This window comes from Canis lupus, chromosome 21 (genome assembly GCF_048164855.1).
Source record: "Canis lupus baileyi chromosome 21, mCanLup2.hap1, whole genome shotgun sequence".
In the NCBI taxonomy this organism is placed as follows: Eukaryota; Metazoa; Chordata; class Mammalia; order Carnivora; family Canidae; genus Canis; species Canis lupus.
The window spans coordinates 6,208,719-6,233,272 of record NC_132858.1 but is presented as its reverse complement, the minus strand read 5'-3'; the positions used below and the strand labels follow the sequence as shown (position 1 = coordinate 6,233,272).

Sequence of the window (24,554 nt, the reverse complement as noted above, 5' to 3'; positions counted from 1 at the left end):
GCTCTCTCTGGGACCTGGGTGGCTCAGCGGTTGAGCATCTGCCTTTGGTTCAGGGCATGATCCCGGGGTTCTAGGATCGAGTTCCACATGGGGCTCCCTGCATGGAGTCTGCTTCTCCCTCTGCCTGTATATTTCTGCCTCTGTGTCTCTCATGAATGAGTAAATAAAATCTTTTTTTTTTAAGATTCTATTTACTTATTTTTATTTATTTATTTTTTATTTATTTATGATAGTCACACAGAGAGAGAGAGGCAGAGACATAGGCAGAGGGAGAAGCAGGCTCCATGCACTGGGAGCCCAACATGGGATTCGATCCCTGGTCTCCAGGATCGCGCCCTGGGCCAAAGGCAGGCGCTAAACCGCTGCGCCACCCAGGGATCCCTAAGATTCTATTTATTCATGACACACACACAGAGAGAGAGAATGAGAGAGAGGCAGAGACACAGGCAGAGGGAGAAGCAGACTCCATGCAGGGAGCCCGACGTGGGACTCGATCCTAGATCTCCAGGATCAGGCCCTGGGCTGAAGGCAGCACTAAACCGCTGAGCCACCCGGGCTGCCCTGACTAAATAAAATCTTTTAAAAAACGTGTACAGGCTCTCAACCAGCCTCAGCTTAATTTGTTTCTAGTTGTCTAAGGCTTACTCTTATTTGTAAAATGGGGGTGATAGCGGTGGTATTGTGTATGTTTTGTGTATTAGTAGCATATTGTCATAAGGAGTGAATTACTTTGGGCAGGCAGGGATTCCTGAGCCTGTTTCTTTTAATCTAAGACTTTTTGCTCTGAAGTTCTGTGATTCTTTGAGTTGAGATAATGTTGAAATGCTTGGTAAACTGTAGAGTCCTTTTGTTAGTGTTACTCTCTTCACAGTCCCCACTTCTTAATTTTTTAAAAAATATTTTATTTATTCATGAGAGACACAGAGAGAAGCAGAGACACAGGAAGAGGGAGAAGCAGGATCCCTGCAAGGAACCTGATGTGGGACTCGATCCCGGACCCCGGGATCACATCCTGAGCCAAAGACAGATGTTAACCGCTGAGCCACCCAGGTGTCCCCACAGTCCCCACTTCTCTCCTGAGTTCTGATGTCTTATAACAGCTCCACCTGGGTTGTGACCCCTCCCTCCTCAAATTCAGTAAACTTAAACCTTCTCATCTTTTCTGCAAACCTGTTTCTTATGTAGCATAGTTTATGGCAATCTTGCAGTCTCTGCAGCTATAGATTTCTGAACCATCTTAAATTCCTTTCTGTCCCTCACCACCTGTGTCTTAATTTATTACCAAGTCTTGCCTTCTATTTGAAACACCACAGCTTTTCCTCCCTCTCCCTGTCCACTGCTACTGTTATATTTGAGCTTCTTCCAGCCACATGCTTTTTCACCAGTAGGATCCTTTCTAGAGTACAAGTAAGCAAATTCTGCTACCTTCCGTCTGTTTAACCAAGAAAAAAAGTACATACTTTACAGGATGTGAGAATTACATGGTAAATGAATGGAGGAGCTATTATTTATTGTTGTTTTAAAAGTGGAGTTACAGTGGGTCGCCCGGCTGGTACAGTTGGTGAAGCATGAGACTCTTGACCTCAGGGTTGTGAGTTCGAGCCCCACAATGGGTGTAGCGATTACCTAAAATCTTTAAAAAAAAAAAAAAAAAAGTGGGGTTACAGTAAGAAAAAAATGTCTTACCAGAAACATAACAGGCAATTCTACTGTAACAAAATCTGTCGTCCCCTTGGATGTTGATGTGTGAGGTATAGTTTGGTATTATTTTTAATTCTAATTGTTATCAGAAGGCATTTTCCTTCTCTTCAGGAGCAGTAGGAAAAGCAAAGCTGGTCTTAGGTCTCTATCATAAATTAGCACCCTACTCTTTTTATTTTCTTGAAAATAAGTACTCTTTTTAATGGAAATGGTGATGTGATTGTTTTCTTGGGAGAGTTATGGTAGGATAAGGAATGGAGGGGAAATTTCTACCTGGTCATTTTAGGTTTTGTGAACACTTCATCAGTGTATCTGACCCTATGTTTCTGCCATCAAAGAGGGGACAGTTGGAGGTCTTTATTTTATTAGCTATTTCTGCTTGTTTTATCCTTGTGCCAAACCAAGGAGGTAGGCTCTGTTTTCATTTTACCTATGAGACGTTTGTGAGGTTGAATGCCTTGTTCATGGCTGCATTGTTAGTATCAAATGGGGTTAGAGTGGAACCCTAGGTGCATTGACTCCATCTGGAGCCCCATCCTGAACCCTGTGTGCGCCGTCTCCTGCAGGGTGTGCTGCCTGGCACACTTAGTCTTGGCCTTTAAGACCAAGACTCACCTATGGAAGTTTTTCCTCGCCCACCACGTCTTTGCCCTGTAAGAATGGATTGTTCTTTGTTCTGCTTACCTCTTAGCTTCTGAGGAACTGTGGGCTGTACTTACAGACTTTTGACACTAGGTGGCATATGTTTATAGAAAAGTAAAATGCTGTGGGTCTCAGGGAGGAGTAACAAAGGAAGCATCCTTGATTTTATGTATAGGCACTACTAGGTGAGCAGATGGGTCAGATGTAGAGAGATGTGGAAGCACGTTGTTTTGTTTTGTAGAATTTCTCCCAACAACCACATCAGCTAAAACCTTTTTTTGGAAATACCTACCAAGACAATTGGAGACATAAATCTTTCATATACCAAATCTTTTGTTGTGATACATATTGGATGAATATTGGATATTATTGGATAAATAAGGAACTGTGGATCAATATTTTTTGTCCTGAGGCAATTAGAGGGAAGTTTATTACATGCCCACTTGCAGATCAGTAGGTTTAAATGTTACAATGATTGTTACCAGTAGTGCATGTTTTGCTGTTTCAAATGTTCTGCTAAATGAAAAATCCTACCTAAGAGTTTTAGTTTTCATTTTTATTGTAAAGTTTTTACATAAATATAAAAGTATTCGATCATAACACTTCTATGGAAGGTCTTGGTTACCTGAGGTTTAAGTATATATAAAACTTTTTAAAGGTGTTTAAGAGTTTTTCCAGTGATATATTGGAATTTTATGTGTTTTGAGGAGCTGGTAACTGTAAAACATTTTCACTTTGGTTTACTTTATCATGGTCTCTGTATTAGCTGCTTGTGGCTGCTGTGACAAATTACACGAATTTGGTGGCCTCCAACAGCAGGGATGTATTCTCAGTTGGGCAGGCCCGAGGTTCCCCATCTGTTTCACTGGGCCAAAGTCCAAGTGCGGTAGGGCTCCCCCGGAGGCTGTAGGAGAGAATCTGTTCTGTGCCTCTGCCAGCTCCTGCAGTGGTTTTCGTTCCTTTGCTTGGGGCCCGTGTCACTGCAATCCTCACCTCTCCTCTTGGGTGTGTGGTGTCAAAGCACCCTCTACCATTCTCGAAGGTCTCTTGTGATAGCATTTAGAGCCCACCCAGACAACCTGTGTCATCTCAAAATCCATACTTTAAATCACCTCTCCAAAGACCCATTTCCTTATAGGCTAATACTCACAGGTTCTAGATTAGGACCTGATATCTTTGAGGACTATTTTTCAGCCCACGGAAGTCTCCTTTGGAGCAGTTAGCACAACCAGTTTAGCACGATTAGTAGTGCTGGCTCCAGCCAGCCTTTTACTTTGGATTTTATCTTTATATAGTCATATCTTACTATGAGTTGTGGGAAACTGCTCCAAGTCAGGTGCCATCTCTTGCTGGATCAGAGGGGGCTTTACCACCTCAGGCTGCTTGGGGAGACTGTTAACTTGGCTGAAGCAAAATGCTTGGTGAATTTGACTCTCCAAAAGCTGGAAAAGAAAGCAGAAATGATACTTAGTCATCTAACTTCTCAAGTGACACTTATTTCTGACAATATTTATAGGAGCAAGTTGTAAGGTTACAGGTGTGATCATGAAGTCATAGTTGTCTTCTAACTGACAAGTGAGTAAACTGTCTTGTCAAAGTAGATTACAGTCTTACTGCATTGTAATATGGAATATTGACCACAAGTGCTTCTGATAGCTTTAAGGACTTCTACTACTGGCCTGATAGTATGAATTATTGTTCTGGGATTCCATGGAACCTTGGAAAATATTGATCACAGATGAATTTGGAATAACCATCAATGAACACTGATTTGCATTTCCTTGATGTATTATTGTAGAGCCCTTTTGTAACTTTAGATTTAAGAAAAAGAACTAATCACCAGTTGGGTTTCTATGTAGCAGTTAGGTTCGTGACCAGAAAGGGGGATGTGATGTGAATGGACCTGTGGTAAGTTGTGCTAAGTTCCAGTGATACAAAAGTGTACCTTAGCTAGCATAATACTGCAGTGGGGAAGTGAAGGATTATCAAGTACTTACACGAAGAAGTGAGTACAGTTGTAATAAGCACCATTAAAGAGAAAGTGTATATGGGATGGAGGACTGGGGGTTGGGCGGGGGGGGACTGGCGGGCAGCTTGACAGCATCCCAAATACAAAGGCCCTGTGTAGGGAACATGTCTAGCACACTAGGGGATGAGAACTGGGCTGTATCTGAAATTTTAGCTGGAGTAAAGGGGGGGGGGCGCGAGTTTGGATCATGCAGAACTTTGTAGGCACCAGCAAGGTAAGTTCTGTTAATGGTAGTTCATAACAATTTCCAAATGCTTTTGTTTTTGCTTGTAGACTGGGCATGTTAGCCTAGAATGGAAGTTGGATTTTTACTTTACTGGTGGGACATTGTTGGCACTGACCCTAGCCAGTGTGGTCACTCCTGGTCCAGTGTGGGCACTTTTGTTCCTTTGGGCTGTTTGTGTTTGTTGTCGCCTCTCTGGACAGTGCTTCCTTTCATTTTTGTGTGTTTTATTTGTGTTAGTCTTCCTTGTACTTATTTTAAATATAAAGCTCCTGGGAGTCTGGGATTGTGGCACTTGAGAATCACGGAGTCAGTCCACAAATGAAGGCATCAGAAACTTGTGGAAGTATTTCAGAGATGTATTTAACTTCTCTGATGTTGGAATTACCGAATTTAAGGTCTTAGAAATTGGCTTTAACTTAAATACATAAGAATGATGCAGAAGAATTTTTGTGACATCTGTTTTACTTTCCCTTTTATACCTGCTCATTTTGAAAAGCTGAACCTTGTGAAAAATACACCGTGCAATGAAAAAATTGCTCGTGATCTCATTCCCCAGAGAGAGTACTGTTAACTATTTGGTGTTCTGAATCGTTTGCTCAGCATATTGTAGCTGAATCACTTGCAAAATGTTTGCTCTGCTTTTTCTCAGTGAAGTTTTCCAAAAGTCCTTCAGCAAGCTAGAGCCTGCTTTTTAAAAATCTGTGTTACCTTCTCAACCCCTTGGGACATGTTTCTTTGCCACTGGGTAATTTCTCTAAGATAAGCTATCTGAGACAAGTTCAACATGTAAACTGGTTAGAGAATTCTTTGTAATATCACAGGAATTCTATTAAAATTCTTTTTTTATATTAAAATTCTTGTTTCTTTTAGAATCAGTGTTCTCATTTTTCTGACAGTCTTAAAATCCTGGTTTGTGTTTAAGACATTCAGCAGGAAATAATCCAAAAGCTTCAAGTAGGAAAGGATTGGAACCAGAGTTTTCAAATTGTGCGAGCAGTAAAGTCGAAAGTCACCAAATAGTTCATAACCTCATGTGTGTTCACAAAGGCGGCAGTGGAAAGAAAGAAGGTCATTGGCATTTGTTGGGGACCTGTCACTGCTGGGAGCAGTGCAGGCACTTGACAGGAACCAAGCACATTTTCTATGAGACAACTGTGTACTTTGAAAAATTTGCAAGTGTCAGCAGGTGTTTCTTTCTTTTTTTTTTTTTTTCCCCCAATTATAAATAGTAAACATTTGGGGGTTGGGTTTTTGTAATGTTAATCCCATTCCTCCAAAGACAGGGAATGCTGTTGGTGATTTGGAATGAGTGGTGGTGGTGTGGGTATGCCTCTTACCTTAGTGGTATTATATATACAGTTCCTCTTTTTATTTTTTCAAGATTTTTTTATTTTTAAATAATCTCTACACCCAGTGTTGGGCTTGAACTCACGACCTCGAGATCAAGAGTTGCATGCTCCACTGATTGAGCCTGCCAGGTGCCCCTAAAAAGTTTCCTCTTTAAATACAACTCTAAATCTTTAAATACTTTGCTTTTTAAATGCAACTCTTAGTTTAGTGGTTTTCAAGTATGTTTTGTATTATCACAAATCTCCTGCCCCTTTTAAAATTTATGTTTGATAGTATAATCTGAAGTAGGTGCTTTGTCTCCCATCCGTTGGTCCAGTGAAGCCACGTGAGGCAAATCCTCCTATTTGTTGACTTCACAGTGGGTGAAGCTCGGGAGACCAGTGTTAGTGCTGCCTGTCCCGGAGCATTGGCACAACTGTGTTTCCTTAGAGCCTGCTTGCATCATTCTTGTGAACACTCATAAAAAAGAAGGAGCAGAGCCTTAAACAGCACCCTTAGGAACTCCATCCACCCTGTTGCACTCAGATCGTCCTTATCACTCTATTAGAATACTACTCAGTTCTTTTAAAAACTTTTTTTAAAGATTTTATTTATTTATTTGAGTCAGAGCAAACATACAAGTGGAGGGAGGGAGAGGGAGAAGCACACTCCCCACTGAGCTGGGAGCCCAAATCAGGACTTCCAGGATCATGACCTGAGCCAAAGGCAGATGCCCAACTGACTGGGACACCCAGGCACCCCTGAAAACTTTTTTAAAGAAAAATCCTTAAAAACTCTGAAAGCCTGCTGTTCTCAGATTAACCCTTTCCAATCATCTCCATTTTCTGAGTTTAATTTACACATGTCCTTTTAGTTACATGCAATTTTAATTTTCTACTCTCATTTGAAACAAATGACCTAGAACTTAGGACTCTTTCTATTCATTATTCCTTAGTTCCCCTCTGCCATCTCTTTCGCCACAAGCCCATGTTTCAAGATGTCACGTCCATTTTAGGAGTTCTCCGACATTTCTGAGGTGCTCACAGATGGTCAGAGTCTGCGAGTTTCAGCTCCTGTCCATGAGTTTCAGCTCCTAAAAGAGAACTTTGCCTTGGGAGTACCTGCAGCCTGTGCCCAAGTGGGTCACTCCCTTCCCTCATTTGCTCTTGCTTCTCCTCCTTCCTCCCTAGTTGTTCCCTGCAGTAGCCTTTGCAGCTGGTTCCTCATCTTGAGGGATGCCCCTCTGTCCTTAGATTTCTTTCATCTGTACTCAGCCCCTAGGTGATTTCATCTCGTCCATTAGCACTCTGACCAGCCTGGACCTGTACTCCCGGCCCTTGTATTCAGCGTCTCTGCGTGGTCTCTGCTGGGTGTCTCAAACATAACCGAAGCTGAACTTCTGCACTTGGACCCCTGCCCAAACCTGAGCTTCCTGTAGGCTTTGCCATCTCTGTAAATAGTGTACTTCAGTTGGGAGGCATGTTAGTCTTCTTTCTTTTTCACACAGTCTGTTCTCAGATCCTGTCTATCTGTGTGTGACCCTTCAGAAAAGATCCCCAAGCCAGCTACTTCTTGCCACCTGTGCTGCTCCGAGCTGCCAGTATCCTGTGGTTCATTGCAGTAGCCTCTTAACTGGTGCTTTCTCTTGTGTCCCCCAATTATTAGTAGCGGGATTAGATCTGACCTTTAAAAAACATTTATTTGTGAGCTTTTCTCCATATAGCAAGCAGCTAGCGTGGGCCTTTAAAATTGTGACTTGGACCACATCACTCCTGCTTTCCATCTCCCGGAAAGTCTGTGCCCTAAGTCTCAGCAGTGGCTTTGAGGCCCTCTGTGACATGTTCTAGCAGCCCTTCTGATGACCTTCCTGCCCCCGCCCCACTAACCCTACCACAGCCACACTGGGCACCGTACCGGTCTTCTGCACACCCACTGCTTCCCCCACCCCCTCTGGTTTTGTGCTTTCCCTTTGCCTGGGACGAGCTCCCCTTTGCTGCCAGGCGGAGTCCCCCCCTCCCCCACCCTGAAACACCAGTGCTTAGAAACTGCTTTACTTTCTCCAAGGTGCTGGCAGTGATTTGTTAATTTGTTATTTCCTAGAGATTTCTTTTTTTTTTTTTTTTTTTAATTTTTTTATTTATTTATGATAGTCACAGAGAGAGAGAGAGGCAGAGACACAGGCAGAGGGAGAAGCAGGCTCCATGCACTGGGAGCCCAATGTGGGATTCGATCCCGGGTCTCCAGGATCGCGCCCTAGGCCGAAGGCAGGCGCCAAACCGCTGCGCCACCTAGGGATCCCTTTCCTAGAGATTTCTTCATTGGAATACAAGCACAGATTTGCTATATCCTCAGGCCCTGGTCTGATATCTAATAATTTTCCTGATATTTTATATACTTCACCCTTGAACCCTCATGCAGTCAAAATTCCACATACAACTTTGGACTCCTAAAAGACTTAACTGCTGGGGTGCCTGTGTGGCTCAGTTCATTGAACATCTATCTTCCTCTCAGGTCATGATCCCTGGGTTCTGGATCGAGCCCCATGTCGAGCTCTCTGCTTAGCAGGGAGCCTGCTTCTCCCTCTCCCTCTGCTGCTTCCACTGCTTGTGCGTGCATGCACACGCACGCTCTCTCTTTCTCTCTCTAATAAATATTTTTTAAAAAAAGTAACAGCCTACTGTTGACCAGAAGCCTTATAGACAAAATAAATGGGTAGTATAAATTTTGTATATTACATGTATTTATTTATTTTAAAGATTTTATCTATTTATTCATAGAGACAGAGAGAGGGGAGGGGGCAGAGACACAGGCAGACGGAGAAGCAGGGTCCATGCAGGGAGCCCGACATGGGAATGTTACATGTATTTATATAAAGTAAAGCTGCAGAAACTTTATTAAGGGGCAGCCTGGGTGGCTCAGCGGTTTAGCACCTGCCTTTGGCCCAGGGTGTGATCCTGGAGTCCCCGGATCGAGTCCCACATCAGGTTCCCTGTGTGGAGTCTGCTTCTCCCTCTGCCTGTGTCTCTGCCTCTCTCTCTCTCTCTCTCTCTCTCTCTCTCTCTCTCTGTGTATTCTCATGAATAAATAAAATCTTAAAAAAAAAAAAGAAACTTTATTAAGAAAATCGTAAGGAAGAGAAAATATGTTTATTGTGCTGTGCTGTATTTATCTTTAAAAATTCATATAGAAGTGGGCAGCCCCGGCAGCCCAGTGGTTTAGCTCCGCCTTCGGCGCGGGGTGTGGTCCTGGGGGCCCGGGATCGAGTCCCACATCAGGCTCCCTGCATAGAGCCTGCTTCTCCCTCTGCCTGTGTCTCTGCCACTCTCTCTGTGTCTCTCATGAATAAATAAAAATAAAATCTAAAAAAAAAAATTTCATATAGAAGTGGACCTGTGCAATTCAAACCCATGTTGTTCAAGGGTCAACTGTATTGGGAAATCAGAACAGAGAAAGATTTGCAATTGTTACACCATTTAAGGAGTGGCCAGTACTCCCCTTCTTGAAATTTTCTTCTGCCAATTTTGGGATAAATCAGGTAATTTTTACTTCTAAATATAGTTAGTGGTCAGTAGACTTAGACACTGTCAACCAAGCCAAGACCATGGTGGTATTTTCTATGTGAGCCGTCTTGTGTCCCAGGCCGGAGAGACTGCACCCTTGCTTATGTTGGGAGTGGACCTCTGTGGGAGCCGTGAAGCCTTTAGGCTTTGCTAGCCACCCAATGTCCTCAACTTCTGTTTCTCCATAGTCTGCTACAGTATCGGCTGTGTTAGTCTTTGAAATTCTATCTCCACCTTTAAAATATAAATATTCTTTCAGCTTGTAGTCTTACAGGAAAAATTGTGCCAACAAGAACAGATTCCACAGTCAGGGGGGCACAACCATCAATGACCTAATAATTAGTAGAGGATATGTTCATTTTGAGTTAGAAATTTATAAATAGTTCCCAAATTTCTGATAGTTTCACTAGAACTGGTTTTACAAAATAATTCATTTGTGAGTGTAAGTAAAGTTTTTTGCCTTAATGATAGCTGTTATCTGGACAAGTCGAGAGTATTGGAGCCTCTACTAGAATATATCCAGACATGTGCAGTGTATTCATACTAGTGAAATTCAGTCACAATATGTGATTGACAGAGTGATATTTTAGTATTTAAGTCCAAAAAAAAATATTAGTTAACTGGATGAGATGCAAGGTTATGAATTTGCTCCAATTTGGATGGATCATTAGTCCTCATTGAGTTGCAATTATGTAGGAGTAGATCTTAGTCTCTATTCCATGAACTAGGCTGAAGTGTGCTGCTAAGATGATTTATTGGCGAACTTTTCCTAATTCTCAGGAAAAAAATTAGGTCAATAGGTATAATTTCCTCATTAAATTTTGGCCTCTGTTCTTTGCCCTAACAAATGATCAAGTGAATGAGTAACAGAGAACAGTAGTTCTCACACTGGAATTTACATCAAAACCATGTGGAGGGCTTACTAAGAACGAATGGCTGGACTTCATCCTGGCTTTTCTACTTTTAATCTCTGAGTGAAAATCATGGTTGGGATTCGGGATTCTCTGTGGAGAGATGGCATGCTATTTCTTTTCTCTCTTAATTCTCTCTAAAGCCATGTTGCTCTTTTCTATTCCATGTAGTTCTATTTTATGTCTCACTGTTGAGGGTATTGGGACTCCTGAGTCCTGAAAACACTTCAGTCATTCTCCATAAACTGTGTGCTCTGGGAGGGCATTCTTAAGATCACTTCCTCCAGGACCAAGAGCACTTTACCTGTTGCTTGTCCTTCTCTGGAGGTGTGGAGCTGGGGGTTTCCGCAGAAAGCAGAAGGGAAGCATAGGGAGGTGGCTGCCAGTAGCCACAGCACAGCCGTGCCCGGGCAGGGGCTTTGCTTGCTGCCTTTAGCAGCACAGGCATCTTGAGAAAGAAGAGGACTTGAAGAAGTCAGGTTATAACTTTAGTATTTTACAGTTTATTTTTTTTTAATTTTTTATTTATTTATGATAGTCACAGAGAGAGAGAGAGAGAGAGAGAGGCAGAGACATAGGCAGAGGGAGAAGCAGGCTCCATGCACCGGGAGCCCGACGTGGGATTCGATCCCAGGTCTCCAGGATCGCGCCCTGGGCCAAAGGCAGGCGCCAAACCGCTGTGCCACCCAGGGATCCCGTATTTTACAGTTTAAAACAATACAAAAAGTAGTTCTGGGGTGCCTGGGTGGCTCAGTCGGTTAAGCATACAACTCTTAGTTTCGGCTCATGTCCCAATCTCAGCTCAGGATCATGGGATCTAGCCCTACCTTGGTCTCTGTGTTGGGGGTGGGGGGGTGGGGGGGGAGTCTGCTTTGGATCCTTTGTCCCTCCTCCCACTTGGACACATGTGTTCTCACTCTAAAGTAAATAAAGCTTTCAAAAGAATTAGTGTTTTGTAATTTTGTTGGATATCATTAAAGGTACAACTAGGTGTACATTTCTAGAAGTACTTTAAAATAATGTATCATTGGTGTTTTTCTGTGTGTTTGTAAAAATGCAAGGGAAATTGGCCTTTGTGGGGGGTAGTGAGAGACCCTGAGGCCCCAGTAAGGTTCTCCTTACTCTGCTGGAGCCTGGTCGTGTGGCCCTGGGCAGGGCGCCTCTCAGCCTCTGTGTTGGTTTCATCTGCAAATTGAAGGAGTTGTACTAAGATCTTAAAGTTCCTTTAGCTCTGAAGTTCTGTGTTTTTGCACTTTCTTATCCTGGAGCCCTTTTAGTCTGATTTATACTAAGGCATAATTCCATAATGAGGTGATGCCATGGACATCCCTGTTCTTGCTCCATTACCAGCAAAATGTAATCCATCATAATCTATCATACCCTTACTTCCAAAGGTCCTTATGAATTACAAGTACCCTCATTATCCAAATCATTCAGTTCCCAAATTCAGTTGACTAAAATTCAGATGGTGAGGGATATCTCTATATTAGCAAATGTAATTTCTCAGTTTTTGTTGCTATTGTAAAGGCTGACCCATGGTAATGGGTGATACTTTGATATTTGAATATCAGTCCCCAAAATACCTTGACTGTTGACTTCAAAATAACAACAAAAGACAAAGCTGGAGCAGCCTGGGTGGCTCAGCAGTTTAGTGCCACCTTCAGCCCCGGATGTGGTTCTGGAGACTCGGGATTGAGTCCTGCATCAGGCTCCCTGCATGGAGTGTCTCTGCCTCTCTCTCTCTCTCTCTCTCTCTCTCTCTCTGTCTCTCATGAATAAATTAAAAAAAAAAAAAAAGACAAAGCTGTTGTGGACAAAGCTTAACTTAGATACTTTTTCTTAAGCTTTCCTTAGAAGAGAGGACTTCCTTGTAGTTTGTTTGCTCACAATTTTTTTTTTTTTAAGATTTTATTTATTCATGAGAGAGAGAGGCAGAGACATAGGCAGAGGGAGAAGCAGGCTCTATGCAGGGGAGGCCGATGCAGAACTGAAGCTCAACAGATGAGCTACCCAGGTGTCCCTGTTTACTCACAGTTAGTAAACTGTTACCAAAACATATCTTTTGAGCAGAATGTTGCTGTACGTGAATACAGGCCATAACAAGGTGCAAAAGGAATCTTATTGGTAACTGAGAGAGAAGTGCTTGCTAAGCTCTTACTGTTTACCAGTCTCTATTCACAGCACAAAGTGCCTGTCAGAGTGAGCTCCCTCCCTGCAAGTGGGGAGGGCTGCTGTAGACCTCAGCATGACACTGGATGGCCTGGGGTGCCAAGTGGTTTTTAAAGAGTGGAAACATTAGTTATTAAATTGCCTCCTCCCCAAAAGGCTTTATTAGATACATATGGAGTGAGGTTCGGTCCTTGGCTGCCACCTTCCTCGTTTGCTGAGGTGTCGTTCAGCTCCTCTCTCTTCCTCTTGGTGCTAATGTGTGTCTCCATCCTTTCCTCAGTGAACTTGAGGGTTAGCTTGTCCTTGGAGACCTTGAGCAGCACCTTGGTGCGCCTCGGGTCGCATCCCACATGGACTTGGTGTGCCAGGTGGGGTGCCCAAGGCGCCAGTGGCACAGCTGGGCCTGGGCTGCTCCTGTTCTTCTGACTCTTGCTGGGTGCTGCGTGGCCCCCCACCCCCACCCCAGTCAGGGATGTGCAGAGCTCCCACCACCAAAGACTTGGAATACTTTGTATCTTTCTCAAGGGTCTGGGTAGTATGGTCTTTTATGTATTTATTTACCTCCTGGTTTTGTTTTCCATATTTTGTTTCTGTTAGGAGAGAACATTGGAATTATTCTCTAAGCTATCTGAAGAGAGCGACTCAATGCACCTGGGTCAGGCGGTCTGTGGGCATGAAGTGGTTGGGAGAATCCAAGAACATGGTGGTGAATGGCAGGAGGAGTGGAGGCAAGTTGTCTAATGACCATCAGCAGAGTCAATCAAAATTGCAGCACTCGGGAAAGGAGGCCGCGAAGGCTGGCAAACACGCAGTTGAGAGGAGGTCAAGCAGATGTATGTACACAGTGCAACTGTCTCTTTTCATTGTGATCTGGGTGGTAATTCTTTACAGTTTGTAACTTGTGTTCTGCCTTTATTGTTTTCAGAAAATTTGTTCATGTTCTCATACTTAACTTTTTTTACCCTTTGAAAGTTGACAATTCCTACTCTCATCTGACATGCACACTCTAGTTTAATGCTTAATATAATTAATTATGCTCTTATATCCATGACTTTAAGTTATGTTTTGTAGAATGTACATCTGAGAGTTTAGTCTGTTCTATAAAAAATATTAAAGTACTGCTGCTGGATTTCCTACAAGTTCAAACTATATTTTTTACATCTGATGTAAGTATGTCTTTCTTTGAAAACTTAGCAATATGAATAATCAAGTCAACTCTACAGAACAAGTGGAATTTAGGGCAACTTCCCAAATTGTTGCCATTTTTTCTATATATATGGGGTGAACAGTTGTTTATCCTGACACTGGAGCACTGGTGATAATGAGTAACTTTTTTACCTTGCTTACCTCTTGGTAAGAAGGAGGCTACTAGTTTTTTTTGTTTTGTTTTGTTTTGTTTTTAGATTTTATTTATTTATTCATGAGAGACACACACAGAGAGAGAGAGAGAGAGAGAGATAGAGTCAGAGCGAGAAGCAGGCTCCACACAGGGAGCCCGATGTGGGACTTGATCCTGGGACTCCAGGATCACGCCCTGGGCTGAAGGCAGGCTCTAAACCACTGAGCTACCCAGGGATCCCTACTGTTCAGAGTTCAAGAAATAGTTCTCTTTTTTTCTTAATTTATTTGAGAGAGAGAGAGAAAGCATGTGCACGTGCATGAGTGGGGGGAGGGGTAGAGGGAGTGGGACTGTTTAAACACTCTCAGCCGAAGGGGGGCTCCATGCAGGGGCTGTATGCGGGGCTTGCCCCCAGAACCCTGAGATCATGACCTGAGCTTAACTGATTGAGCCACTCAGGTGCCCCAAGAAATAGCTCTTTTGAGAGCAGGAAAGTGCCCCAGGATAAGTGTGAACCTAAGTAGGCAGCTATATGAAGATAATCCAACAGTGGCCATATTAAGGAGGATAGTTTTCTCTGTTTTTGTTTCTCCTGGTTGATATAGTGCCACTACAAAATAGCCTTAGTTTGTGTTGTAGTTGGCCTGCCTTGAGTAGAGTTGAATTTGCCTGGGATTTGCAGCAGTTTCAGATAGATTGCACCAGTTCTGATTGATTACCTTCCTACCATTTAGAGGTTTAAGCAATTTATTGAGCCCAGGCTGCCCTTAACCTTTCTACATTAGAACAGGTCACTGTTTCTGTAAAAAAACTAGGCAGAAAGCCCTGCTTGGGATAAGAGTTAGGCAGAGAGCCCAAGACTGAATAGATCGTCCTCCTCATGGACACCTGCTCACTCTGGAGCATTGTGATGGGAACCTGAAGGAAATGAGAAACGTAGTGACCATAGCAAATGATATTGGCTCTAGTCAGTAAATTAGACCACTTTTTTTTTTTTTTTGGTGGTTTTTTTTGTTTTGTTTTTTCAAATACCTCTTGGCCTCCGTCTGTGCGTTGTTGAGCAAAAGGTCTTAAGTAGTTTAATTGTTGGAGGTACATAATGTAGAAGATGGTCATTACATATGCTACACTTTGCCAAGTATAGACCAATTCTGAGGGCAGGCTGGGAAAATCCAGAGAGTGTAAAGATGGACAGCATCACATTGAATGCCACTGGACAAGAATGGTACAAAGTGAGAGCTAACAATGAAGCAAAGTAGAGCTGTGCTCCGTTGTCAGTAAACTACAGTGACTTCACCTAACAACAGAGCCACCAAGTATGTGATGCAGAAACGGACAAAACTGAAGGGAAAAATAGATAATTCAGCAGTAATTTGAAGACTTCAGTTCCCCCACTTTCAATAATGAATCAGACAGCTAGACAGAAGATCAACAGGAAAGGAAAACTTAATACCCTAAACCAGTTCTTCCTGACAGATATCTATACAATGCTCCACCCAACAATAGCAGCATGCACAATCTTCTCAGGTGCGCATGGAACATTCTTCAGGGTAGACCATAGGCTAGGCCATGCAACAAGCCTCAATAAATGTTAAAGGATTGGAATCATACAGTGTATGTTCTCTGATTACAGTGGATTAAAATTAGAGATGAATAACCAGTGAGTTAAAGAAGAAATCCAAAGGAAATGAGAAAGTACTTCAAGATGATTGAAAATACTAACATACTAAATACAACATACTAAAACTTACAGGATGCAGCTAAAGCAATGCCTAGAGGGAAATGTATAGTTGTGAACACCCGTATTAAAAAAGAAGAAAGAGGGATCCCTGGGTGGCGCAGCGGTTTAGCGCCTGCCTTTGGCCCAGGGCGTGATCCTGGAGACTCGGGATCGAATCCCACGTCGGGCTCCCGGTGCATGGAGCCTGCTTCTCCCTCTGCCTGTGTCTCTGCCTCTCTCTCTCTCTCTGTGACTATCATAAATAAATAGATAGTTTTTAAAAAAAAAAAATAAAATAAAAAATAAAAAAAAAAATAAAAAAGAAGAAAGAGAACTCTTCATCAGTAACCTAACTTCTTACCTCAAAACACCAGAAAAAAAAAAAAAAAAAAACCCAAAGCAAGCAGAAGGAAAGAAATAATAGAGTAGAAATTTACAAAATATAAGGACACCAGAAACAGAAGGACAACAGAAAATCAGCAAAGCTAAAAGTGGACTCTTTGAAAAAAATCAGCAAAATTGGCAAACCTTTACCCAAGACTAACCAGTTAAAAGAGAAGACTCAAGAATGAAAGATGACATTACTACTGCCTCACAGAAATAAAAAAGGTTACAACTCAGTATTCTGAACACCTGGATACCAACATGTTAGAAAACCTAGATTAAATAAACAAATTCCTAGAAAGTAACAAACTACCAAAACTGATTCAGGAAGTACAAAATCTGCATAAGCCTATAGCAAGTAAAAAGGTTGAATCAGTATTTTTTTTTTAAATACTGCTAAGAAAATCTCAAGTCTAGATGGCTTTGTTGGTGAATACTGGCAGATATTTAAAGAAAAATTAACTCCAATCCTTTCCTGTTCCAAAAAACAGAAGGGAAGGGAGCACTTCCTCATTCAATGAGACCAGTATTATTCTGCCACCAAAACCAAAAACATCACATGGAAAAATACTCAAAAACTACAGACCAATATCTCTAGTAAATATGGATTAAAAAATCCTCACTAAAATACTCAAAAACCAAATCCCGCAAGAATAGGAAGAGTTCCTTTTTTTTTAAGATTTTATTTATTTATTCATGAGAGAGGCAGAGACATAGGCAGAGGCAGAAGCAGGCTTCCTGGGACCCTGATCTGGGACTCGATCCCAGGACTCCGGGATCACAACCTGAGCCGAAGGCAGACGCTCAAGCACTGAGCCACCCGGGTGTCCCACTTTGTCCCAAAGTGGGAAGGGTTCTGTAGCATAAGCAAGTGGGATTTAAGTGCAAAGTTGGCTTAATATCTGAAATTAATGTAATACTATCACATCAATAGCATGAAGGACAAAAACCTTATGATCATTCCAGTGGATACAGACACTGACAGGGTAAAAACACTCGACAAGCTGGGAATAGAAGGAAATTCTTCAACCCAACAAAGGAGGTCTACAAAAACCCATAGCTTATGCCCTATTTAGTGGTGAAAGATTTCCACTAAATGCTTTTCCCCTAAGATCGGAACAAGACAAGAATATCTGTTCTCACCACATCTATCAAGCCTTGTGCTAGAGGTTCTAACCACAGCAATTAGGCAAAAAAATTAACAAAAAGGCATCCAGATGGAAAAGGAAAAAGTAAAATAATCTCTTTTCAGATGATATGATTGTGTGTATAAAAAATTCTAAGGAATCCATTTAATTGTTGGAACTACTAAATGAGTTTAGCAGGATAGATCAGTATGCAAACAATAAAAGTATAGAACTTACACTGTGAAAACCTCAAGTCATTGTTGAAAGAAATAAGACCTAAATAAGTAGAAAGACATCCCATGTTCATTGATTAGAAGACAATACTGCTATGATGGCAATACTCCCCAAATGATCTACAGATTCAGCGCAGTCCCTATCAAAATCTCAATTGGCTTCTTTGCAGAAATTGGCAAAGCTGATCCTAAAATTCTTACAGAAATTCAAGGGACCCAGCGTAGCCAAAACAGTCTTGAAGAAGAACAAAGATGGCATACCCACACTTCTCATTTTCAAAACTTTAAAACTTCAGTGTTACATTGGTGTGTCGCTAGACCTATATCCATGGGATAGAATTGAGGGTCTGGAAATAAACCCTCATGTTTTCAGTCAGTTGATTTTTGACAGGGACGCCTGGGTGGCTCAGCAGTTGAGCATCTGCCTTGGGGTCAGGGCGTGATCCAAGGGTCCCGGAATCGAGTCCCACATCAGGGTCCTTGCATGGAGCCTACTTCTCCCTCTGCCTGTGTCTCTGCCTCTCTCTGTGTGTGTCTCTCATGAATAAATAAAATATTTTTTAAAAATTGATTTTGACAGGCATGCCAAGAAAATTAAGTGGGGAAAGAATGGTCTTTCAGTAAATGATGCTGGGAAAATGATATCCACATGCAGAAGGATGAAGTCGGACTCAACCTCACACTATGAGTGAAAAATTAACTCAAAATGGATCAAAAACGTTAATTATAAAACTCTTAGGAACAGATGTATACATTTTCATGACTTTGGATTAGGCAGTCGTTTCTTAAGACACTAAAAGCACAAGGAACAGAAGAAAAATGAAAAGATAAATTGAAATTCATTAAAGTTACAGACTTTTGTGCTTTAAGGAATAACATCAAGAACTGGAAAAGATAACTCACAGAAGGGGAAAAAAACATTTTCAAATCACATATCTAATAAAGGACTCATATTTAGAATATACAAGGAATTCTTACAAGTCAGCAGTAAAAAACAAACTGCAATTCAAAATGAGCAGGGGAATCTGAATAGACGTTTCTCCAAAGATACACAAATGGCCAGTACGTGAAAAGATGCTTGAAATCATTAGTCATCTGGGAAATGCAAATCAAAACCACAAACTACCACTTCATAACCGCTAGAATGTGTCAAACTAGAAGGACAGATGGTAGCAGGTGTTGGGGATGAGGTGGAGAATTTAGAAACAATCACACAACTGCTGGTTGGAATGTAAAATGGTGCGGCCACTTTGAAAAACAGTTTGGCAGTTTCTCAAAAGGTTAAACATGGAGTTACCGTATGACCTAGCACATTTATTATGTGCCTAAGAGAATTGAAAACCTAGGTATATACACAGAAACTTTTATATGAATGTTCATAGAAACATTGTTTGTAATAACCCAAAAGTTGAAACAGCCCAGTATCCATCAGCTGATGAATGAACTGGCAAAATGTGATCTATCCAATGAAATATAATTTGACCATAATAAGGAATAAAGTACTTCTGTATGGTACCACATGGATGAACTTGAAAACATGCTGATTGAAAGGAGCCAATCACGGAAGACCTCATATCGTATAATTTCACCGATATGAAATTTTCAGACCAGGCAAATCCATAGAGACAGGGAGTAGATTAATGGTTGCCAGGGGCTGTGGGGAGGGAAAAGCAATAATGACTGCTCATGGATCTGGGATGTGTTTTGGGAGTGATGAAAATGTTCCAAAATTGATTGTGGTAATGGCTACACAGTTCTGTGGATATATTAAAAGCCATTGAACTGTATGCTTTAAATGAGTGAATCATATGGTATGTAAATTGCATTTCAATTAATAAAACAACTTGGATAGCTACATGCAAATGATTTGATGGCAAAACATATACCTACCTTTTGATGGTAGAGATTCACATGTTTAGTATTTAATTTGTTTTTTTGAAAGAGTGTAGAAAGGGTTATGCCTCTCACTGTGTGTTTCGTTCTTCCACACCTTAGTTGTGAGAGGCTTAAAGTTAAACTGTTGGTGTAACTAAGTGGCTAAAAATTTTAGACTGTCATTGACCTACAGGGCAGGCTTTAGTAAGCCCTTGATGAAATTTCACCCAGACGAGTGTAGCCTTCCTTTCCTCTCTCCCACACTGTGTTTCTTCCACCACCAAACCCAATTACTTCAATTAGGTATCTCCAGCACTTCCCTGATTTTATCCATTTGTTCAAAAATCTGTTTCAAACAGGTTAGAAATCGCCCTGTCATTCTCTCTACTTTTCCCATTTCTGCTACCTAACTCTGTGATGATGGATGAGTTTCCTAACCTGTGTGCTCCTGTTACCAGCAAAGTGAGGATAGTTCTCATCCACCTGCCCAAAAGCAGGAAGGTGAAGTGAACTCCTTGGGACTCCGTTTGGTACTTGAGATCCACCCTTCTGGCACTTACTGCAGAGCGTTTCTTTGCTCCCCCGCAACTCTCCCCCAGTCTGTAATGGCACTTGATGCGGTCTTGCTATGGTAATGAGCATTCACTCATCCCCTGTTTTTCATCTTCCTTGAAGGTGTTTGAGCTCAAGATTCTTACACCTAGTGAGACTCTGTTCTTGGGAAACCTGATAATATCATCTAATCAAAATACTTTCCATATTATTGTATTTGGTTTTCTGTTTATGCAGCAGGTATCCAGTTCTTAATTAAACAGAGTGAAACAAGTGATTTCAATTTTTTAAAAAGATTTTATTCATTTATTCATGAGAGACACAGAGAATCAGAGATACAGGCAGAGGGAGGAGCAGGCCCGGGATCATGCCCTGAGCCGAAGGCAGACGGTCAACCACTGAGCCAACCAGGCATCCCAGTAATTTCAATTCTTAATTACCAACTTGAGAGGGCAGTGAAGCTAAAGGTTTTACAGGTAAATTTAAATTTAGTTTTCAATTTGGGTTACTTTTCTTTCATTTTCTTTTCACAGGTAATGGTAATTCAGGATTTGAAGGACAGAGTCGCTATGTACCATCTTCTGGAATGTCTGCCAAGGAACTCTGTGAAAATGATGACCTGGCGACCAGTTTGGTTCTTGATCCCTATTTAGGTTTTCAAACACACAAAATGAATACTAGGTAATTGTAAGTCTTTATCCTGATGTGGAGCAGATGATGATGTTGAATTTAAGGAAAGAGATGCTGATTTTACTTTTAGTCACAACTTAAAATGACATTAAAGGAAAGGTCTTTGCTGTAGAAGATTTTCTATATGTGAGCCAAGAAAAGCAACAAAAGCTTCTAAGGGTCTTGTCAGTTTTAATTCTGTGTTCTTATTTTATCTCAGGCTGTTTCTATTAAAATATAAAGCTGGAGGCATCTCATATTCTATTTTAAATGTTAATGATAGTTATCTTAGCTGAAAGAAAAACCTTGTGAAACCTTGAAAATGTATATGATTTTTTTTCTACTCAAAGTGGGTTACATCAGTGTTTTTTTCATGATTTTATTATAGACTTTCTTCTTTTAAATAATTGCAACTGTATATAAAGAATTTTGCCATCATGTTTAATCTTTGAGATTCAGCTAATCATTGTAAGAAAGAGAATATTTTTAAAGACATGCTTCTGTTCAGCACACAGATAAGAGATGTGTATGTGTTTTGAGTATCCCTCACCATCTTGTATAAAATAGTGTTACACTGCTTTTGAAATCTGTAATCCTTTTAAATTTTTTAATTCATATTCTCTTAAACATCATTCCTCCCCCAAAAAAGGCCCTTAGACAATTTCATAATTGCCACCAGACACTAAGTCAGAACATTACAACTTTTTTTACCTCCTGAGTGGCGAAGGGTTTTCAAGGCTAATGGAGTATAACTGCAGGGATTGAGAATGTAGAGCAGGTCTGGGCCACTAATCCCTCCTATGTTCCTCATACTTGGTGCTGGTGTTTTGTAGTTCCAAGGCCAGTGACCACACTAGAGGGATGTGACCACCAGGTGACTGGTCACTGATAGTTGGGGAGGGAGAGTGAGTAAAGGTGATTAGAGGAAAATCTTGTGCCATTTCCCCGTTTAATTCAGTCCCTTGCTAAAATTTAAAACAAGAGACTGTATGATTCATTTATCAGTATATTCTAAATCCAGAAAGAACAAATTCAGACAAAAATGAGACTCTTGGGGATCCCTGGGTGGAGCAGCGGTTTGGCGCCTGCCTTTGGCCCAGGGTGCGATCCTGGAGACCCGGGATCGAATCCCACGTCGGGCTCCCGGTGCATGGAGCCTGCTTCTCCCTCTGCCTATGTCTCTGCCTCTCTCTCTCTCTCTCTGTGTGTGTGTGTGTGTGTGTGTGTGTGACTATCATTAAAAAAAATGAGACTTTTTTTTTGTTTTTTTGTTTAAGATTTTTATTTATTTGAGAGAGAGAGAGAGAATGAATGAATGAATGGGGACAGAGGGAGAGGGATGAGCAGGGAGCAGGAAGCAGGCAGCCTGAAGCAGGGCTCCATCCCAGGACCCTAGGACCATGACCTGAGCCAAAGGCAGACGCTTCACTGACTGAGCCACCCAGGCACCCCGAGTCTTTGGTACTTTCATGTGATTTCCTGTCATCATAGATCTACCCTTGCTAAAATGAAGTGACAAGTTTGAGTGGATTTGAGAACTTATTTAAATAGCTCCCTGCCATCAGAGGGATGCCTTTTTTTAAGTAGGCAGCTGGGAGGCTGTTGTCTGGAAGATTAGCAGGATTGGTTGTTCTAGTATCCAATTAAAATCTGGATCGCATTATTTTAAGTCCATTTCCCTTCTTTCCCCAGTGAGGCCCACTCTCATTCTCCTAGAAGGTCCTAATAATATTTAAGAAATGTGACTCACTTTCACATAACAGTCTTAGATATTCAGAGTATTACTACAAAGGCCCATAATTATGACCTGGAATCATGAAGAAAGAGGTTCTGTTCTTTACGCCTGTATATTGAAATATAGAAGCGTACAAGTCATCTTAGAAAGTACTGCATCAAAATTAAAGCAGAAGTTTCACTGGTTTAGGAAAGAACTCCTATGTATTCAATCTCCCCTTCCCCTGTCATTCTTTGTTTCAAGAGTTGAGCAGTTACCTGTTACTGGCTTCTGCAATAGGAAACAACTCATATGTTTAAATAAAAGTCCTCCTTGACAACAGCTTCCCATAATTAGCTTACGTGTGAGTCACTTGGGGAGTTTAAGATGCATGTTCTGATTCAGTAGCTGTGGGCTGGGGCCTGAGATGTTCCATTTGTAACAAGCTGCCACCTCTACTTGGAGTAGCAGGTCCTAGGCCATCTGGCCTACTGAGCTTTGTTGTGATGTAATAAGTGGATAAAAAGTTCTTAATCAGTAGTTTCCTAGGCTCATTTAAAAACAATGCAGCCTGGGGCACCTGGGTGGCTCAGGTGATGATCTCAGGATCATGGGATTGAGCCCTGTGTCAAACTCTGTACTCAGCACAGAGTCTACTTGAGATTCCTCTGCCCCCCCGCCACCAGCTCACACACATACACGTGTGTTCTCTTTCAAAAATAAATAAAATCTTTTAAAAAATAAAAACACGCCGTCCTAAGATGTAAACTTTCAGGTTACTCCACAAATCTGATTAAAATTCAAGACGTTACTGTATCCAGGTACCTCTAAATTAAAATGCAGGATCCAAAATCGGTTAAATCACATTAAACATTCAGAGGAAAACCTATATTCCTGTTTTCCAGTACAGTATGTAATTCTACTCCTAGAGTTCCAGGAGTAGCCATTGGTGGTGGAGATGGTTGTGTTGTGCCCTGTCTAAAACAGGTTGGCCAATGGCAGCATCGGCACCCTGGGCCCATGTGACTGAGCCAGCAGTGCTGCTGTGACCCTGAGCACTGACTGCCTTTCACCAGAGGCATTTATTTCAAAAGTGCTTTTTTTTTTTTAATACAGATTTTTTTTTCAAGATTTTATTTATTTATTCATGAGAGACAGAGAGAGAGAGAGAGAGAGGCAGAGACACAGGCAGAGGGAGAAGCAAGTTCCATGCAAGGGAGCCCAACGTGGGACTCGATCCCAGGTCTCCAGGATCAGGCCCTGGGCTGAAGGCGGCTGTAAACCGCTGAGCCACCTGGGCTGCCCAGTACTTACAGATTTATTTCAGAGAGAGAGAGAGTACATGTGGGGAGCCAGAGAGGGAGAGGAGAGAGAGAGAGAATCCTCAAGCAGCTCCCCACTGAGCATGGGGAGTGGGGCTCCATCCCACAACCCTGAGATCATGATCTGAGCTGAAACCAAGAGTCAGATGCTTAACTGACTGAGCCACCCAGAGACTCCCATTTCAAAGGTCTTTTGACGGACTCTCTTGTAAGCTGCCTTTTGGGGAATACACAGAAGTTTTATTAATGAAGCTTGTTAATCTTAGTGAAAGGCATATGTGTTCATTTAATCTTAGTGGAGTTACTTGAAAATAAAACTTTGTCTTCCAATTCTTCACCTTTTGAACAAGAATTTATTAAAATGTTGACTTCCATCATTCTCAAAGGTACCATTTTATGGGAAATGAGGAAAATCAGTAGTGCTGCATTAGAATAGTTTTGACTATTTCTTAAATTATTAGTTTATGGACTTCTCTTTCTTTGGGGGTGAAAGATGTAATTGGAGCTTGGATCCTCATTGTCGAAGCTTGTATGTCTGTCACCTGTAGGAGTGATCTCGTTCCCATGTTTGTGCATCTGTAATTTGTCCTTTCTGTTTCTCTATTTTATGCCCTCTTCCCCTCCCTCTGCTTCTTTCAGTGTGCCATCAGAAACCATGTTCAGATACAGTAGATACTTAATGGTTTAAGAATATCTCTAGCTGGCTCTGTTTATGAATGCTTATGTTTTAATCTTGATAAATCCCTACATTTATGAACAAGTAAGTCAGAATTGTAGCACAACTATCTAGAAATGATATAAAAATAGTAACTTTAGTTTATTGAGAAATATTTAGATCTAATTGACTTTTGTCAACTATGAAAATTAAATTCTTCAATTTTTTTTAAAAAATATTTATTCATTCATGAAAGACACAAAGAGAGAAAGGCAGAGATGCAGGCAGAGGGAGAAGCAGGCTCCAGGCAGGGAGGCCAATGTGGGACTCGATTCCAAGACTGCGAATCATGCCCTGAGCCAGGGGCAGGCGCTCAACTGCTGAGCCACCCAGGCAT

At 41.5% G+C, this 24,554-nt stretch overlaps 1 protein-coding gene across 8 annotated transcripts in view; it reads left to right on the top strand.

The window, feature by feature from the left end:
• KMT5B (lysine methyltransferase 5B) overlaps positions 1 to 24,554 on the top strand; it is a 55,991-nt gene that overhangs the window by 6,484 nt on the left and 24,953 nt on the right. For 7 of the 8 annotated variants that reach the window (XM_072790162.1, XM_072790160.1, XM_072790158.1 and 4 more), the window contains 2 exons: positions 13,165 to 13,400; positions 20,331 to 20,478. In XM_072790162.1, coding sequence (XP_072646263.1) covers positions 13,241 to 13,400; positions 20,331 to 20,478 — 308 coding nt within the window. In that variant the 5' untranslated portion in view covers positions 13,165 to 13,240. Of the gene's footprint in view, positions 1 to 13,164; positions 13,401 to 20,330; positions 20,479 to 24,554 lie in introns of those variants that run through there. The other variant, XM_072790161.1, reaches the window with a different exon arrangement.